Below are 19,273 nucleotides of genomic sequence, written 5' to 3'. Positions count from 1 at the left end.
TCTAAGTAACAAAGACTTAATTTAGAGTTATTTGGACACTCGGGGAACATATTCTAAGCAACAAAGACTAAATTTAGAGTTATTTGGACACTCGCAGAACATATTCTAAGCAACAAAGACTTAATTTAGAGTTATTTAGACACTCGGGGAACATATTCTAAGCAACAAAGACTAAATTTAGAGTTATTTGGACACTAGGGGAACATATTCTAAGCAACAAAGACTTAATTTAGAGTTATTTGGACACTAGGGTAACATATTCTAAGCAACAAAGACTTAATTTAGAGTTATTTGGACATTCGGGGAATATATTCTAAGCAACAAAGACTAAATTTAGAGTTATTTGGACACTAGGGGAACATATTCTAAGTAACAAAGACTTAATTTAGAGTTATTTGGACACTCGGGGAACATATTCTAAGCAACAAAGACTAAATTTTGAGTTATTTGGACACTAGGGGAACATATTCTAAGTAACAAAGACTAAATTTAGAGTTATTTGGACACTCGGGGAACATATTCTAAGTAACAAAGACTTAATTTAGAGTTATTTGGACACTAGGGGAACATATTCTAAGCAACAAAGACTTAATTTAGAGTTATTTGGACACTCGGAGAACATATTCTAAGCAACAAAGACTTAATTTAGAGTTATTTGGACACTCGGGGAACATATTCTAAGTAACAAAGACTTAATTTAGAGTTATTTGGACACTAGGGGAACATATTCTAAGTAATAAAGACTTAATTTAGACTTATTTGGACACTCGGGGAACATATTCTAAGCAACAAAGACTTAATTTAGAGTTATTTGGACACTAGGGGAACATATTCTAAGTAACAAAGACTTAATTTAGAGTTATTTGGACACTAGGGGAACATATTCTAAGTAACAAAGACTAAATTTAGAGTTATTTGGACACTCGGGGAACATATTCTAAGCAACAAAGACTTAATTTAGAGTTATTTGGACAGTAGGGGAACATATTCTAAGTAACAAAGACTGAATTTAGAGTTATTTGGACACTAGGGGAACATATTCTAAGTAACAAAGACTAAATTTAGAGTTATTTGGACACTAGGGGAACATATTCTAAGTAACAAAGACTACATTTTGAGTTATTTGGACACTAGGGGAACATATTCTAAGTAACAAAGACTTAATTTAGAGTTATTTGGACACTCGGGGAACATATTCTAAGCAACAAAGACTTAATTTAGAGTTATTTGGACACTCGGGGAACATATTCTAAGCAACAAAGACTAAATTTAAAGTTATTTGGACACTAGGGGAACATATTCTAAGTAACAAAGACTTAATTTTGAGTTATTTGGACACTCGGGGAACATATTCTAAGCAACAAAGACTTAATTTAGAGTTATTTGGACACTCGGGGAACATATTCTAAGTAACAAAGACTTAATTCAGAGTTATTTGGACACTCGGGGAACATATTCTAAGCAACAAAGACTTAATTTAGAGTTATTTGGACACTCGGGGAACATATTCTAAGCAACAAAGACTACATTTAGAGTTATTTGGACACAAGGGGAACATATTCTAAGTAACAAAGACTTAATTTAGAGTTATTTGGACACTAGGGGAACATATTCTAAGCAACAAAGACTTAATTTAGAGTTATTTGGACACTCGGGGAACATATTCTAAGCAACAAAGACTAAATTTAGAGTTATTTGGACACTAGGGGAACATATTCTAAGCAACAAAGACTAAATTTAGAGTTATTTGGACACTCGGGGAACATATTCTAAGCAACAAAGACTTAATTTAGAGTTATTTGGACACTCGGGGAACATATTTTAAGCAACAAAGACTAAATTTAGAGTTATTTGGACACTAGGGGAACATATTCTAAGTAACAAAGACTTAATTTAGAGTTATTTGGACACTAGGGGAACATATTCTAAGTAACAAAGACTAAATTTAGAGTTATTTGGACACTCGGGGAACATATTTTAAGCAACAAAGACTACATTTAGAGTTATTTGGACACTAGGGGAACATATTCTAAGTAACAAAGACTTAATTTAGAGTTATTTGGACACTCGGGGAACATATTCTAAGCAACAAAGACTTAATTTAGAGTTATTTGGACACTAGGGGAACATATTCTAAGTAACAAAGACTTAGAGTTATTTGGTGAGGTTAGGGTTAGGATTAGAGGGTTAGGGCCAGGGTTAAAGGGTTAGGGTTATAATAAGCCCATGTCGAATAAGGCATTAATTGTCATGTCCCGTGACTAGTGATCATTGTTTTTTTTGTTTTTTTTTTATGGACATCTGGTATCTGTCCTTAAGGGAGGGGCTCTGTCTTGTCTGTGTAATCATGTTTTGTTTAGTTTAGTTATTGGACTCTTTAGTTTCTGGCTTTTCACTCCCTTGTCTTGTTTCCATGGTTACCCATCAGTTTCACCTGTTCCACGTTTGGACTCATTGTGCACTCTTGTTTGTCACCATAGCAACCCATTAGTTTTCACCTGCCCTGTCTTTAATCATGTCACTATTATTTAAACCCATTGTTGCCAGGAAGTCTCCCTGGCGACATCATACCGCTGACTCTCTGCTTCACACTTTGTTTACCTCTGCGCACTTCATGCCATGTCCAAGTAAGTTGTTTCTATTCATGCCACAGTTAGCGACTTTTGTTCATGTCCTTAGTTTTTTTGCCCACGTGCAAGTATTTGGTTTCATTTGTCAAGTTTGTACTTCCGCCTTGTGCGCACCTTTAGTTTGTTCTTTTTGTAGTTATAGTGTTTAAATAAATAATGTCTTCACCTTCACGCCATGTTTGGTCCAAATGTTCATTTGCACCACGGGAGAACAAACCACGCCATAGTCCTAGTCCTGACATTAATAAGTACTTAATAATGACTAGTTAAGAGCCAATATGTTACTAATTTGCATGTTAATAAGCAACTAATGAACCGTGCATGAACATCACCTTGTTCAAAGAACAAAACCAACACAGTGCATAAACTCACAACAAATTACACACCTGCAAATCAGTCTGACTTCTGCTGTTGCCGTATCCGTAATACGCCGATAGGGAGAAGTTTTTATTTACACGATGAGTCGGGTGTGTCTTGACCGAACCCCTAGGGTTCGATCGAACCCAGGTTAAGAATCACTTGTTTTATAGTTATGGTTGAAATTGATAATGTCTTCTCCGGGAGTTGAATCAAATGGAATTGGACTATTAAGATTGTCTTAGAAGACGTTTCGCCTTTAATTCGAGCAAAATTAGTTCATGCTCATAGACTTTTAGATTGTTCCGTCGAAATGAGCTGCTTCGTCTACAATAGCTACCAGTAGTTGCTATTACTGTTTAAACAACGGTAATAAAAATGAAAATGTAGGCTACCATTATCGCGTCAATGTGAACTTCCTCATGCTGTAAGTGTCTACATCATGGGTGTCAAACTCTGGCCCGCGGGCCAATTGTAATTTCAATTGGCCCTTGAGGCGATATCAAATTAACACTAGAGCTGGCCCGCCGATTATATACAGTGACGGTGCCGCGGTAACACCGCTAATTCTCATAGTTGCCAACCCTCCCGGGAGACTCCCAAATTTCAGTGCTTTTCCCGAAAATCGTCACGTCCGCTTTTCATCCAGTCCAACGAGTGCTGGCCCAGTCACATAATATGTGCTGCTTCTGCATGCACACACAAGTGAGTGCAACGCATACTTGATCAACAGCCATACAGGTCACACTGAGGGTGGCCGTATAAACAACTTGAACACTTTTAGAAATATACGCCACACGTGAACCCACACCAAACAAGAATGACAAACACATTTCGGGAGAACATCCGCACCGTAACACAACATAAACACAACAGAACAAATACCCAGAACCCTTTGCAGCACTAACTCTTCCGGGACGCTACAAGGTGTGTGGAGGGCGTGGGGGGGGGGGGGGGGGGGGGGGGTGTATTTTGCATTTGGCTTGATTGTAAAATATGTGGATAGAGAGGTTGTGTGACGTTCATATGTTGTCAATATACAGTGTTTTATCCTTCATAGTTAATATTGTAACGTTCTTTATTTTCATGTACATTTTGGGTGTCTCATTCAGTAAAAAAATGTTAAATGTCATTCCGTTTTAAGGGGTGTGACCGTTCATATGTTCTCAATATTCAAGGTTTTATCGTTCATAGAAGAAAAAAAATCCATTCCGTTTTTAAGGCAGTCTGTCATAACATTTTTAGCATTCAATCAGACTTTATTGTGAGGTTTTGTATTAGTTTTCCTAAAAATAGATATACCAGGCCCCAGACACATTTTTTTCTCTAAATTTGGCCCCCGAGTCAAAATAATTGCCCAGGCCTGTTCTACAGGATTTGGGCGTTCCCAAACAAGAATGGTTTTGGTCTATTGTGGTTCATAATCTAAAGCTGTTAAGATGCAAAGAAAAAGGAACTCTGCCAGCACAACAGCCATTAGGATTCAATCACCCTTGTTAGCATTGTGTCGTTAAGATGGAAGGAAGACAAATCTCTGCCTCTTGGTCCATCCTAATAATAGTTAGCATAACGCGCTACAAAATACACCCCCCACGCGCCCCACACACCTTGTAGCGTCCCGAAGAGTTAGTGCTGAAAAGGGTTCTGGCTATTTGTTCTGTTGTGTTACGGTGCGGATGTTCTCCCGAAATGTGTTTGTCATTCTTGTTTGGTGTGGATTCACAGTGTGGCGTATATTTCTAACAGTGTTAAAGTTGTTTATACGGCCACCCTCAGTGTACCCTGTATCGCTGTTGATCAAGTATGCATTGCATTCACGTGTGTGTTCGTACAGAAGCCGCACATATCTTGTGACTGGGCCAGCACGTTGTTAGAATGGATGAAAAGCGGATGTGACGACAGCTCGTAGAGGACGTTAAAGACCGTGGTCCGGGTGGACTACGAGATATAATGACTGATGAACACCTTCGTTCGATAATGAAGGTTGCCTCAGCTCAAAGCCTGAGCCCCAACATTAATGAACAAGCATCCAAGAAAAGATGGCAGGTATCTGGCTTGGGCACATCAGATTAGATCAGTGTGTTGCAAACTGAGCAGTTTAAAGTCCTGAATGGTTGGTTTATTCATCGTTATTTTATTTTCAAATGTATTAGCCTGTGGAAAAAGTTAATGTTGATATTTACCTCAGAAGGCTGCAAATAGAAAAGAGGTATTCAATTGTTATTTAAATTGTATTTGATATGCCATTGATATTTTTTAATTATTATTATTATTATTTGAAACTGGATTTTGCATGTCACTATAACGTTTATATAAGCCTTGCTTGTTCAATATTCAATGCAAAACTTGTTTGGGTCCCTATTAAAGGTTCATTTGTTCAACCTTGGCCCGCGGCTTTGTTCAGTTTACATTTTGGCCCACTCTGTATTTGAGTTTTGACACCCCTGGTCTACATGCTTACTGGTCAGAAGACACAATAAAATAAATATGATTTAAAAACAATTATTTACTTATAGCGAGAGTGACAAAAAAATAAAGTCTGATTGAATGCTAAAAAATGTTATGACAAACTGCCTTAAAAACGGAATGGAATTTTTTTTTCTATGAACGATAAAACCCTGAATATTGAGAACATATGAACGGTCACACCCCTTAAAACGGAATGACATTTTACATTTTTTTTTACTGAATGAGACACCCAGAATGTACATGAAAATAAAGAACGTTACAATATTAACTATGAAGGATAAAACATGAATATTGACAACATATGAACGTCACACCCCCTCTCTATCCACATATTTTACAATCAAGCCAAATGCAACAAAAATGCAACAAACACAGCGAAATATGAACGTGAAGGGTAAAAAAACATCTACAATCTGATATATGTGATATATCACTAAGCTTTAGAACTTTGTTGTAAAAATCTCCTTCCGCGTCTGTCCCTGACACCCACATTTCAGGCTCTGGGAACACTCTGTGGAAACGCTCCCCACCCACACTGCTTGGTGCCTCGTCTGACCTGCTGTGACGTAGATTACCATAGTAACTAGTAGGGTTTCTACGGTATACAGGTAATAGTATAGTACCGCAATACTAATGAATCATACCTCCTCTGAAAAGTACCAGGGGCGTCACTATCTTTTAAGGACAGGGGGGGCTTTGCCTCCAGGAGATGCACAGAATGCGAGCCGAATGTTACGCACGAGCACAAAACTTCACAAACGGCTAACAAAGACTTAGAAATTATTCATTGTTATTATTATTATTTAAAAAAATGCACGGGACGAAATGAAATGCTCCCCGGGACGATGGCTTTTAACCATATATTTTCTTTTTATGTATTTATTAATTTTACATTTTATATTAAATGTCTTGGTTTTTCCTCCCTCTGAAAATCCTATTAAATGTTTAACAAGCCATCCTATAATAATACAACAGCTATTAATGTAACAATACAATAAAACAAATATATTTAATGATGTTTTTTCCATTATTTTAACAATAGGCTTATGTATATTACTTTATATAGATTCTACAAGAAACACAAAACTTAAAAAAATAAATGATTTACAATTGCACACACAAGGTTTTGTGCAGCTTCACTCATTGTAAAGGAAGATAATGTGCTTCGTACACCTGCAGGACCGCAAGCAAGGTCGCAGAGAAAATGCGGGCTGGAATTTGAGTGATGTGGGTATTTTCTATATGAACAAGTGGAATGGATTGGATACCGACGCACGAAAAGGGCTCTCTACCTTACGCTACGAAGTGAGGGGAAACTGAGTGAATAATAACAGGTTATATGATTATTTATTTAAACTCATATTTGGGCCACTTTATAATGAATATGTCGGCATTTATTTGTAAAAAAAACCCAAAAAACGCCAAATTATTTAGGGGGGCTCAACCTAAAATAGGCCTAACAACGCCAATGGGCCACACCCTAAGATTTTTGCTTAAAATAAAGCCAATAATGCAATTTTTTCTGGTCCCCTTTATTTAGAAAAGTATCAAAGTATGGAAATAATATTGGTATCAGGACAACACTAGTCAATAAAATATCATGCAAAAGCGCAGATTCCAAGCATTGAAAGACTTAGTATAGTTAAAGACTTACGGTCATTAGAAAACATCACTGCACATCATATTGGTCACATTTTAAATGTGACCAAGACACAGGAAATGGTTTTGGATCCGAGGAAAGTGACTCACCATGAGCCAGTGGTCATCAAAAATCAGGAAATCACCCAGGTATCCTCATATAAATATTTAGGGGTTCATATTGATAATCTTCTCTGCTGGAAGACACATATTGACAAACTGTGCAATAGACTGCAACAGAGGCTATATTTTTTGCGAAGATTAAGATTGTACGGCGTAAGCAGCCACATCATGATGATTTTCTACCGTGCCATTGTAGAGAGCATCATTAGATACGGAATCACCTCATGGTTTGGCAACCTAACCGTTAAGCTAAAAAGCAAACTGGCCGGCATGCATAAAACGGCAATGAAAATCGTAGGGAGGAAAGAATATGAGCCTATACAGAGCATCTATGAGCAGGCAGTTAGGAAAAAAGCTAAGAAAATTATTTCCAACTCACAACATCCACTCTTTCCTGAATATGGAACCCTGCCATCAGGGAGAAGACTCCGGGTCCCACTATGCAAATTTAACCGCCTTAAATTATCATTTGTCCCAGCCTCCATTAAGCTGACCAACAATGTGCAATAGAATTTTAATACATAGGTTAGCACTTTTTTAGCCCATAGCACTTTAGCACATAGCACTTTAGAACTAAGCACTTTAGCACACAGCACTTTATCCATGAGCTCTAGTGCAATGCACATTGGTACTTTATCTTTATCTCCATACTGTAGATTTTATGCCTACATCAAAGTGCCACCTATGTCTATCAAGCTCCATGTTCTGATGTTTAAATGTTAGTTGTATGGTTGTGGTTGTGTCTGTGCTTGTGTTTTTGTTCTGTTGTTTTTGGGTATGTTAAGAAAGCAATGATGCACTGTGCCCAAGACAAATTTACCCGCGGGGACAATAAAGTTGAACCTTGAACCTTGATAATGGCAGCTACACTTTCCATCTTAAACATCTAAAAAAAAATATTTTGGAATGTCCGGCAGGCCAGATTGAAAAGCTTAACATGTGGCCCCCGGGCCTTCATTTGCCCAGGTCTGTTGCAGAAGGTCAAATACTTTGGATCCTGCATTGAATGATTGATTGAAACTTTTATTAGTAGATTGCACAGTTCAGTACATATTCCGTACAATTGACAGCTAAATGGTAACACCCGTATAAGTTTTTCAACTTGTTTAAGTCGGGGTCCACGTAAATCAATTCATGGTAAGTCGGGGTCCACTAAGCACTCTGACTAGATCTGTCCTATGTAAGTCTGTGATCATGAACTAATGACGCCTGTTCAAATGAGAGGTGAAAGGTCTTCTAAGACAATCTTAACAGGTCAGTTGCAATCGATTGAAGGCCTTGAGAAGACCGATGTCAGCTATGGGAAGATGAACTAAACCTGCCAAAGAGAATGATTCAGCTCTGCACAACACTGGCCTGAAAACAGGAGCTCAGAACGCTGAGATTTGCCCATCTAGTTACAAATAATATTGAAATGAATATTTTCCGATTAATGGGTTGTTGAATTGTCAAGTTGATTTAGTCACCAAAATGATAAGAGCACACGTTTTCTGACCATAAGCCAGTCTTCATGTTAGTCCTGATGTTTCCATCCCTGCATACCTAAAAACATGTCCTGTTCCAATTCTGGTAATAAATGTATAGTGTATGTGTGCACATTCCCAGATAAAGCTGCCATTTGTTGGTATAGCTAATACACTGGTACTGTAATGTTGATGTTACGGCACAGCACCCAACAGGTGTTCCCTTTTATACGTGTGAGTGACTTTGAGTCTGGTCTGATGTTTTGCAACCTCCACCAGTCAACAGTGGTTGGGTCCACTATTGATTTTTTTATAAAAATGTACTTTGGCAAAAATCAGGAGTGTGACATGTCCTGTTGAGGGCAGGTGACCCTAACCTACTGTCAACATAACCTTTTGGTGACCGCTGTCTTCTTGGTATCCTTTTTTTTTAATACTGGAGAGAATCTTATATTCTTTTGCAGTACATTCGTTTTTTTAACTTGAGCATTTTTTACACCTTATTTGTAATTGTAATTTGTTGTTATTATCATTACTTTTCTTTGTGGATTGCCGTGAGAAAACACGTGTCTTGCTCTTATTTATTCTTGTTTTTGTTTTATTTGGTTTCTTTGCGTTTGTGTTTTCTGTAGTGAGCTCTGTGAGTCTATGAATCCACCTTGTGTTTTTGTGTTCGAGAACGGCATGGACCTATGGTAGCGTTTTGATACGGACCCAAGCGGGGATGATGGCGGACACTTTGGCTTATCAGCTCACATGGGAAAGGTCCAACAAAAGGGGCGGGAAGCAAACAGAAGCAGACTGGCCGTTGGGCTTATAAAAGTAGGCGAACCCTTCCTCCGTCCTTGCAGCACCTCGTGAGGATCACTTGTTGTTGCGAAGCCATGGTGATGAAGTGCACCGCTGTGTGCCTCCTGGCACTGGCCTTCGTCGGCAGCTTCTGCGACGCTCAGTACCCGATGCAAAATCGGAGACAAGACGATGCCGGTTCCCAGCAGTCAAAAAACCCATTTGAAAAGCCGGTCACCTGGATTTACCCTGAAGATCCTCAGCCTCCGCCCAAGGTTGATGTGACCATTGAGATCAGGCACCCCGTCTCCCCTACGACCGTCGCTGTGGACTGCCGGGAGAGGGACGCACATGTGGAGGTCAAGAAGGACTTCTTTGGAATAGGCCAGGCAGTCAACCCTGAGGACCTCACCCTGGGAAACTGCGGTGCCGTGGGGGAAGACACAAATGCTCAAGTGCTGATTTACGAGTCTGAGCTGCACAATTGCGGCAGTGAGTTAAGGGTAAGCCAAACTCTTACCCATTGTGGGACGATTTTAAAGACCGTAGTTTGTAATCATACTTTCTTTTTTGTTTTGACTCGTAGATGACCGACGACTCCCTCATCTACCAATTCAAGCTCTTTTACAGCCCCAGCCAGTTAGTGGGGACCCCTATTGTGAGGACTCCCAAAGCTGTTGTGATTGTAGAATGCCACTACCCGAGGTGCGCCTAAACTAGACTTGTAGATTCTTACCTTCACATGCCTCCGTAGTTGGAACATTTGACTCGACACATCCCGCTTTACCTTGTGTGACCTTTCTGTTTATGAAATCTTTAGGAATCACAACGTGAGCAGCCTACCTCTCGACCCACACTGGGTTCCGTACTCTGCCATCAAGGTGTCCGAGGAGTTCTTGTACTTCAGTCTGACCCTCATGACCAGTGAGTGCTTTTCCATTGTCCCTACTGCGTACTTTTTGGAGACTTCTTCTAACCTCTCTTCTGCTATTTTGACCAACAGCCGACTGGATGTATGAGAGGCCTCGCTTTGAATACTTCCTGGGTGACATGATTTTCATCGAGGCGTCCGTCAAGCAGTTCTACCACGTGCCCCTCCGTGTTTATGTGGACAGCTGTGTGGCTACGCTCTCACCTGATATTAACTCCAACCCCAGATATGGCTTCATTCAGGACGGGTAAGGAAGATCACACTTGAAAGAACTTTATGTTGATATGAATTCCGGAATTGAGTTGGATTGATCTATGTGCCAATCAGTGCAGACGTACGGTCCCCACGGGTAGAACACATTCAAACACAATACAACAAGGTTGCTGTAGATCAGGTTGTATTAGAGCTCCTTGTAGTCCTTCTTCAGAGGATTTGATCCACATAGTCACACTTTAATTGTGTGCTGTTTGTAATATTGGACTTGGAGAAGGCATTCGACCGTGTACCCCGGGAAGTCCTGTGGGGAGTGCTCAGAGAGTATGGGGTAACGGACTGTCTGATTGTGGCGGTCCGCTCCCTGTATAATCGGTGTCAAAGCTTGGTCCGCATTGCCGGCCGTAAGTCGGACACGTTTCCAGTGAGGGTTGGACTCCGCCAAGGCTGCCCTTTGTCATCGATTCTGTTCATAACCTTTATGGACAGAATTTCTAGGCGCAGTCAGGGCGTTGAGGGTATTTGGTTTGGTGGCTGCAGGATTAGGTCTCTGCTATTTGCAGATGATGTGGTCCTGATGGCTTCCTCCGGCCAAGATCTTCAGCTCTCACTGGATCGGTTCGCAGCCGAGTGTGAAGCGACTGGGATGGGAATCAGCACCTCCAAGTCCGAGTCCATGGTTCTCTCCCGTAAAAAGGTGGAGTGCCATCTCCGGGTTGGGGAGGAGATCTTGCCCCAAGTGGAGGAGTTCAAGTACCTCGGAGTCTTGTTCACGAGTGAGGGAAGAGTGGATGGTGAGATCGACAGGCGGATCGGTGCGGCGTCTTCAGTAATGCGGACGCTGTATGGATCTGTTGTGGTGAAGAAGGAGCTGAGCCGGAAGGCAAAGCTCTCAATTTACCGGTCGATCTACGTTCCTATCCTCACCTATGGTCATGAGCTTTGGGTTATGACCGAAAGGACAAGATCACGGGTACAAGCGGCCCAAAATGAGTTTCCTCCGCCGGGTTGAGGGTTCTGGGTATTTGTTCTGTTGTGTTACGGTGCGGATGTTCTCCCGAAATGTGTTTGTCATTCTTGTTTGGTGTGGATTCACAGTGTGGCGTATATTTCTAACAGTGTTAAAGTTGTTTATACGGCCACCCTCAGTGTACCCTGTATTGCTGTTGATCAAGTATGCGTTGCATTCACGTGTGTGTTCGTACAGAAGCCACACATATCTTGTGACTGGGCCAGCACGTTGTTAGAATGGATGAAAAGCGGATGTGACGACAGCTCGTAGAGGACGTTAAAGACTGTGGTCCGGGTGGACTACGAGATATAATGACTGATGAACACCTTCGTTCGATAATGAAGGTTGCCTCAGCTCAAAGCCTGAGCCCCAACATTAATGAACTAGCATCCAAGAAAAGATGGCAGGTATCTGACAGAGCTTCTCACCCTTAGAGATAGGGTGAGAAGCTCTGTCATCCGGGAGGAGCTCAAAGTAAAGCCGCTGCTCCTCCACAAGGAGAGGAGCCAGATGAGGTGGTTCGGGCATCTGGTCAGGATGCCACCCGAACGCCTCCCTAGGGAGGTGTTTAGGGCACGTCTGACCGGCAGGAGGCCACGGGGAAGACCCAGGACCATACTTGCCAACCATCCCGAATTTTCCGGGAGGCTCTCGAAATTCAGCGCCTCTCCCGAAAACCTCCCGGGACAAATATTCTCCCGAAAATCTCCCGATTTTCAGCCGGAGCTGGAGGCCACGCCTCCTCCAGCTCCATGCGGACCTGAGTGAGGACAGCCTTTTTTTCACGACGGAAGGACAACAGGGTGACAAGAACTAAATCATCCAGACTAAAGATAAATTGTATTATTATGTTTATCTTACCTAAAAATACATATATTTATTAATTAAATTTTTTAAAATAAATAAATAAATTTTTATTATATTTTGCTAAAAACATCAAAATTAATTGTATTTTTATTTGTATTTTTTCTGACTCCTTATTACATCCAGCCTTAGAATTTACACATTAAAATAAACATATTTGAAATAATTAATTTTAAATGATCATAATAATTCATTTAAAATGACCATATTTAATTATTAAAATAATTGCTTGTTTATCAACAACTTTAGCATTTTATTTATTACATTTTGAAGCTCTCAGAAGCCAAGTTATGTTATATTCCTTAAGATTTATTTATGCAAGTTTGAAGTATCAATTATCTAAACACAGTTTTGTTTGCATATTTTCAGGATGTATATATATATATATATATATATATATATATATATATATATATATATATATATATATATATATATATATATATATGCATATATACCGTATTTTCCGCACTATAAGGTGCACCTAAAAACCTCCCAATTTTCTCAAAAGCTGACAGTGCGCCTTATAATCCGGTGCGCCTTATATATGGACCAATATTGAGCCACAACAGGTCTCGCAACTACGGGATGCATAACGTAACCCCAGCCTCTCCTGTAGCTTCTATTCTATGCGCCTTATAATGCGGTGCGCCTTATATATGAACGACGTTTTAAAATAGGCCATTCATTGAAGGTGCGCCTTATAATCCGGTGCACCTTATAGTGCAGAAAATACGGTATGTATGACATACTTGACTTGGTGAATTCTAGCTGTCAATATACCCGAAATCAGAGGTCTCAAGGTTGGCAAGTATGCCCAGGACACGTAGGGAAGACCCGACCTCGAATAAGCTGAAGAAAATGGATGGATATTATGATTTCTGTTTCTACATTCAAAACACTTCCTTGTGGTCTGCGTAACATGTAACCGTGCATCTTTGGTCAACATTTTGCGTAGATTTTATTTTACAGACGACTTTCCGACCGTCTCTTCAGAATGATCCGTCTTATTTACGTGCCAAGCCCCCCTTCGACCGTGTCTCAACCTCGTCAGCCATTTGGTAGTTTTTAGCGCTGTCGTATCAAACCGACTGACCCGATATATAAGTTAGAACTACCGTATTTTTCGGACTATAAGTCGCAGTTTTTTTCATAGTTTGGCCGGGCTCCAGTGCGACTTATGTATGTTTTTTTCCTTCTTTATTATGCATTTTCGGCAGGTGCGACTTATACTCCAAAAAATACGGTAATATTAATTTCAGGGTCCTACAGTACTATGAACGTTGTAGAAAGTAATCCTTCAGCAAACTTACTTTACACAGTAACGCATTACTTTTTGGTGTAAGTAACTGAGTTACTTTTGAAATAAAGTAACTAGTAACTCTAACTACGTACTGGTTTTCAGTGACTAACCCAACACTGTTGAATATACAGATATTTGATCCATGACAAAATGGCAAATACATGTTACACATCTAGAGTGATGACAATACAAGTAAAATCATATTAATTAGTAATATTAATTTCAGGGTCCTACAGTACTGTGAACATTGGAGAAAGTAATCCTTCAACACTGAATATACAGATATTTGATCCATGGCAAAATGGCATATACATGTTACACATCTAAAGTGATGAGTCTGATGACAATCAAGTAAAATATTATTAATTAGTAATATTAATTTCAGGGTCCTACGGTACTATGAACGTTGTAGAAAGTAATCCTTCAAAACTGAATATACAGATATTTGATCCATGACAAAATGGCATATACATGTTACACATCTAAAGTGATGACAATACAAGTAAAATCATATGAATTAGTAATATTAATTTCAGGGTCCTACAGTACTATGAACGTTGTAGAAAGTAATCCTTCAACACTGAATATACAGATATTTGATCTATGACAAAATGGCAAATACATGTTACACATCTAAAGTGAAAAATACAGTACACGCTACTTTTTATCAGAAGATTTTAGTATGCATGTGCATGTAGGAGCCAGTCTGCCCCACAACAAGAGGACAGAGAAAAAGAAGGAACTTAGTGACTACAACTTAATAAAAAATGGTAGACTTGGGGTAAATCTCGACCATATATGGAGATATCCGCTGACATAACAAAGGCAAAATAAGTCACTAGTTTCCAATTCCGAATGGCTGGTTTGTTTTATACATATCTCCATGGTTTAATTTCCAATACACAAAAGGTACCAACTGGTATAAAATGTTGGTTATGTATAATCGGGCCCCTTCAAGAATGTTTTCTTCTTTTAGTCAGTGGAATGACACCAAAAAAATGAACCATTTAGCGTTGTAGATAGTGCCGCTTTCTGTATCACAGACTTTGCAATCATTTCATTTAAAATGGATTTTAAGGCATTAGAGAAATTTCAAGATAATGAAACAAAATATTTCACTGATTCACACTATGCACGGTGTCAGCATCTTTTAACGAAATAGCAGACACATTTTTCTTTTTGGCTTAGGAACTTTTTTATTTTTTTAAATTAATCAGTCCAACAAAATAATACACAACAACACAATAATAATACAATTCCAATTGCAAAACCAAACCCAGGCCAGCAACATTCAGACTAGCAATCAATTGAGAGGACACACACACATGACACAAAACAATCCAAATGTCGTCAAACAAAAATGAATAATATCAACAACAGTATCAATATTAATAAAAAGTCCAATTAGAAATCCCTCATTGACATTATCGTCACAGCCATTTATAAAATAATGTAATTAAAACATTTAAAAAAAAGAACAATAGTGTCACAGTGGCTTACATTTGCATCACATCTCATAAGCTTGACAACACATTGTGTCCAATATTTACCACAAAGATAAAATAAGTCATATTTTAGGTTCATTTAATAGTTAAAACTCATTTCAATAATGGATCCTATATTCCAATATATGACTCATTATTATCTCAACTAAATGCAGTTTTTTCTACTGATATCATCTCCATAGCTTGTGTATACCAGTCAGTATGTATTATGTGTGTATACCAGTCAGTATGTATTATGTGTGTATACCAGTCAGTATGTACTATTTGTGTATACCAGTCAGTATTTACTATTTGTGTATATCAGTCAGTATGTATTATGTGTGTTTACCAGTCAGTATTAATTATGTGTGTATACCAGTCAGTATTTATTATGTGTGCATTTCAGTCAGTATTTATTACGTGTGTATACTAGTCAGTATTTATTACGTGTGTATACTAGTGAGTATTTATTACGTGTGTATACCAGTCAGTATTTATTACGTGTGTATACTAGTGAGTATTTATTACGTGTGTATACCAGTCAGTATTTATTATGTGTGTATGCTAGTCAGTATTTATTACGTGTGTATACTAGTCAGTATTTATTATGTGTGCATTTCAGTCAGTATTTATTCCGTGTGTATACTAGTGAGTATTTATTACGTGTGTATACCAGTCAGTATTTATTATGTGGGTATACCAGTCAGTATTTATTATGTGGGTATATCAGTCAGTATTTATTATGTGTGCATTTCAGTCAGTATTTATTACGTGTGTATACTAGTGAGTATTTATTACGTGTTTATACCAGTCAGTATTTATTATATGTATATACCAGTCAGTATTAATTACGTGCGTATACCAGTCAGTATTAATTACGTGTGTATACCAGTCAATATTTATTATATGTATATACCAGTCAGTATTAATTACGTGCGTATACCAGTCAGTATTTATTACATGTTCATACCAGTCAGTATTTATTACGTGTATAACAGTCAGTATTTATTACGTGTGTATACTAGTGAGTATTTATTACGTGTGTATACCAGTCAGTATTTATTATATGTATATACCAGTCAGTATTAATTACGTGCGTATACCAGTCAGTATTTATTACGTGTCTATACTAGTCAGTATTTATTACGTGTGTATACTAGTCAGTATTTATTATGTGTGTATACTAGTCAGTATTTATTACGTGTGTATACCAGTTAGTATTAATTACGTGTGTATACCAGTCAGTATTTATTATGTGTGTATATCAGTCAGTATTTATTACGTGTGTATACTAGTGAGTATTTATTACATGTGTATACCAGTCAGTATTTATTACGTGTGTATACCAGTCAGTATTATTTACGTGCGTATACCAGTCAGTATTAATTACGTGTGTATACAGTCAGTATTAATTACGTGTGTATACTAGTCAGTATTAATTACGTGTGTATACCAGTCAGTATTAATTACGTGTATATACCAGTCAGTATTTATTACGTGTATAACAGTCAGTATTTATTATGTGTGCATTTCAGTCAGTATTTATTACGTGTGTATACCAGTCAGTATTTATTATATGTATATACCAGTCAGTATTTATTACGTGCGTATACCAGTCAGTATTAATTACGTGTGTATACCAGTCAGTATTTATTATATGTATATACCAGTCAGTATTAATTACGTGCGTATACCAGTCAGTATTAATTACGTGTGTATACAGTCAGTATTAATTATGTGTGTATACTAGTCAGTATTAATTACGTGTGTACACCAGTCAGTATTTATTATATGTATATACCAGTCAGTATTAATTACGTGCGTATACCAGTCAGTATTAATTACGTGTGTATACAGTTAGTATTAATTACGTGTGTATACCAGTCAGTATTTATTACGTGTATAACAGTCAGTATTTATTACGTGTGTATACCAGTCAGTATTTATCATGTGTGTATATCAGTCAGTATGTATTATGTGTGCATTTCAGTCAGTATTAATTATGTGTGTATACCAGTCAGTATTTATTACGTATATACCAGTCAGTATTTATTACGTGTATAACAGTCAGTATTTATTACGTGTGTATACCAGTCAGTATTTATCATGTGTGTATACCAGTCAGTATGTATTATGTGTGCATTTCAGTCAGTATTTATTATGTGTGTATACCAGTCAGTATGTATTATGTGTGCATTTCAGTCAGTATTTATTACGTGTGTATACTAGTGAGTATTTATTACGTGTGTATACTAGTGAGTATTTATTACGTGTGTATACCAGTCAGTATTTATTATGTGTGTATACCAGTCAGTATTTATTATGTTTGTATACCAGTCAGTATGAGTTGGACTATCAGCATCTATTCATTTTTTTTTTAATATTATCGTTTTTGTTATGACGCATATTGAAAGAAATGCATTTTGAGTCTTCGATGCACGCGACTAAACGGCTGCAGATCACCAAGAAAACCAGTTTGCAGTCATTGGGACGTTCAAAAAAAGATGTCGCTTGTTTTTCTCTCCAATGGCTTCTCATTGCTGGACTGTCTTGCCTGCAGATGTTTAGTTGATGCCAGCATCACGGGATCGAACTCCAGATTCATGCAGCGCACAGACGAGAACAAGCTTCGGTTCTTGTTGGAGGCCTTTAGGTTCCTGGGCACTGACGGAGGTGGAGGCGGAGGTGGAAAGGGGAAACAAGGTGACATTGACTACTCCAATAGGATCTACATTACCTGCTACCTGAGAGCCACGTCCACCAGCCACAGCATTGATTCTGAGCACAGGGCCTGCTCCTACATCGACGGGTGAGTGATCGAAAGCAAGACACTTCCTTGAGCACAGGTGCTAGCGACTCCTTGTGTCACCCTTTCCTGAGCAGCTGGAGGGAGGCCAGCGGAGTGGATACAGCTTGCAGCACGTGTAGTAGCGGTGGACACCAGTCTACTGGTCAAGGTGTAGTGAACAGCGGTGGCAACACGGGTTGGAATCCTTCTACGGGTACAGGGGGCGGAACAGGCACTACCTGGGGCACCGGGGGCGGTGGCTCAACCACCACCGGAGGCGGGAAACCCTGGATCCCACCCCGCCAACAACAACAACAAGGCTCTTCGGGTGGCAGCACTTCTTGGAGCACAGGGGGCGGAACAGGCGGTTCCTGGGGCACCGGGGGAACCGGGGGCGGTGGCTCAACCACCACTGGAGGTGGCTCAACCACCACTGGAGGTGGCAAACCCTGGACCCCCAGCAAACAACAACAACAAGGTTCTTCGGGTGGCAGCACTTCTTGGAGCACAGGGGGCGGAACAGTCACTACCTGGGGCACCGGGGGAGGTGGCTCAACCACCACTGGAGGTGGCTCAACCAGCACTGGAGGTGGCAAACCCTGGACCCCCAGCCAACAACAACAAGGTTCTTCGGGTGGCAGCACTTCTTGGAGCACAGGGGGCGGAACAGGCACTACCTGGGGCACCGGGGGCTCAACCACCACTGGAGGTGGCAAACCTTGGACCCCCAGCCAACAACAAGGCCAAGGTAGCTGGAGCACTGGCGGCGGTGTAACAGTCAGCTCTCCGGTTAAAAAAACCCTCAGTGCCTGGGTCTCCGGCGGCGGTTCAAGGAAGGGCCGTTCCGTGACAGAAGGTATGTCCTATTTCTAGACAGCTCGTTATCATTGCTATGATAATGTATTATATATAAATATATATTAAGATATTTTTTTATAAGAGAATATATATTAATGATAACATGTCTTTCTTTCTCAGAGGAGATAGTCTGGAGAGGTGCGGTCACGCTGGGTCCCATCGCCATTGGAGAGCAGCAATAAAGCCAACATTCCATGGAAATCCAAATAAACCTTCTCATTTGTTGATGACTGACTGGATGTTATTCCCTGCACAACGCTATGACCTCTGTTTCAACAAAAAGAAAGAGGGGGAAAAAAAAACAGTTAAAATATTCAGTGTCCCAAAGAATAAAACCTTTTCAAATTGCCA

General features: G+C 39.4%; 1 protein-coding gene across 3 annotated transcripts; it reads left to right on the top strand.

The window, feature by feature from the left end:
* The first annotated feature begins 9,510 nt into the window (after window positions 1-9,510).
* On the top strand, window positions 9,511-19,273 carry LOC133611956 (zona pellucida sperm-binding protein 3-like). 3 transcript variants are annotated; one of them, XM_072913726.1, is made up of 8 exons: window positions 9,511-9,972; window positions 10,056-10,174; window positions 10,290-10,393; window positions 10,473-10,647; window positions 17,837-18,085; window positions 18,160-18,482; window positions 18,774-18,920; window positions 19,043-19,273. In XM_072913726.1, exons 1-8 carry the CDS (start codon window positions 9,565-9,567, stop codon window positions 19,102-19,104), a joined length of 1,587 nt encoding a protein of 528 aa, XP_072769827.1. In that variant the 5' UTR covers window positions 9,511-9,564; the 3' UTR covers window positions 19,105-19,273. The 3 variants fall into 3 exon arrangements, with proteins under 3 accessions (XP_072769827.1, XP_072769826.1, XP_072769825.1); XM_072913725.1 differs by having other exon boundaries at window positions 18,160-18,542; window positions 18,690-18,920; XM_072913724.1 differs by having other exon boundaries at window positions 18,160-18,920.

The sequence above is a fragment of the Nerophis lumbriciformis genome, linkage group LG08 (assembly GCF_033978685.3).
Source record: "Nerophis lumbriciformis linkage group LG08, RoL_Nlum_v2.1, whole genome shotgun sequence".
NCBI classification, from domain to species: Eukaryota; Metazoa; Chordata; class Actinopteri; order Syngnathiformes; family Syngnathidae; genus Nerophis; species Nerophis lumbriciformis.
The sequence above is the reverse complement of the archived record's forward strand: the minus strand, read 5'-3'. Positions and strand labels throughout refer to the sequence as shown.

Bases quoted from the DNA above. Each gene is read 5' to 3' on its own strand.
- LOC133611956 (XM_072913724.1), top strand. From the start codon at position 9,565: ATGGTGATGAAGTGCACCGCTGTGTGCCTCCTGGCACTGGCCTTCGTC. The intron at 9,973-10,055 runs GTAAGCCAAACT...TTTGACTCGTAG, and splicing joins ATTGCGGCAGTGAGTTAAGG to ATGACCGACGACTCCCTCAT. The intron at 10,175-10,289 runs GTGCGCCTAAAC...TGAAATCTTTAG, and splicing joins GTAGAATGCCACTACCCGAG to GAATCACAACGTGAGCAGCC.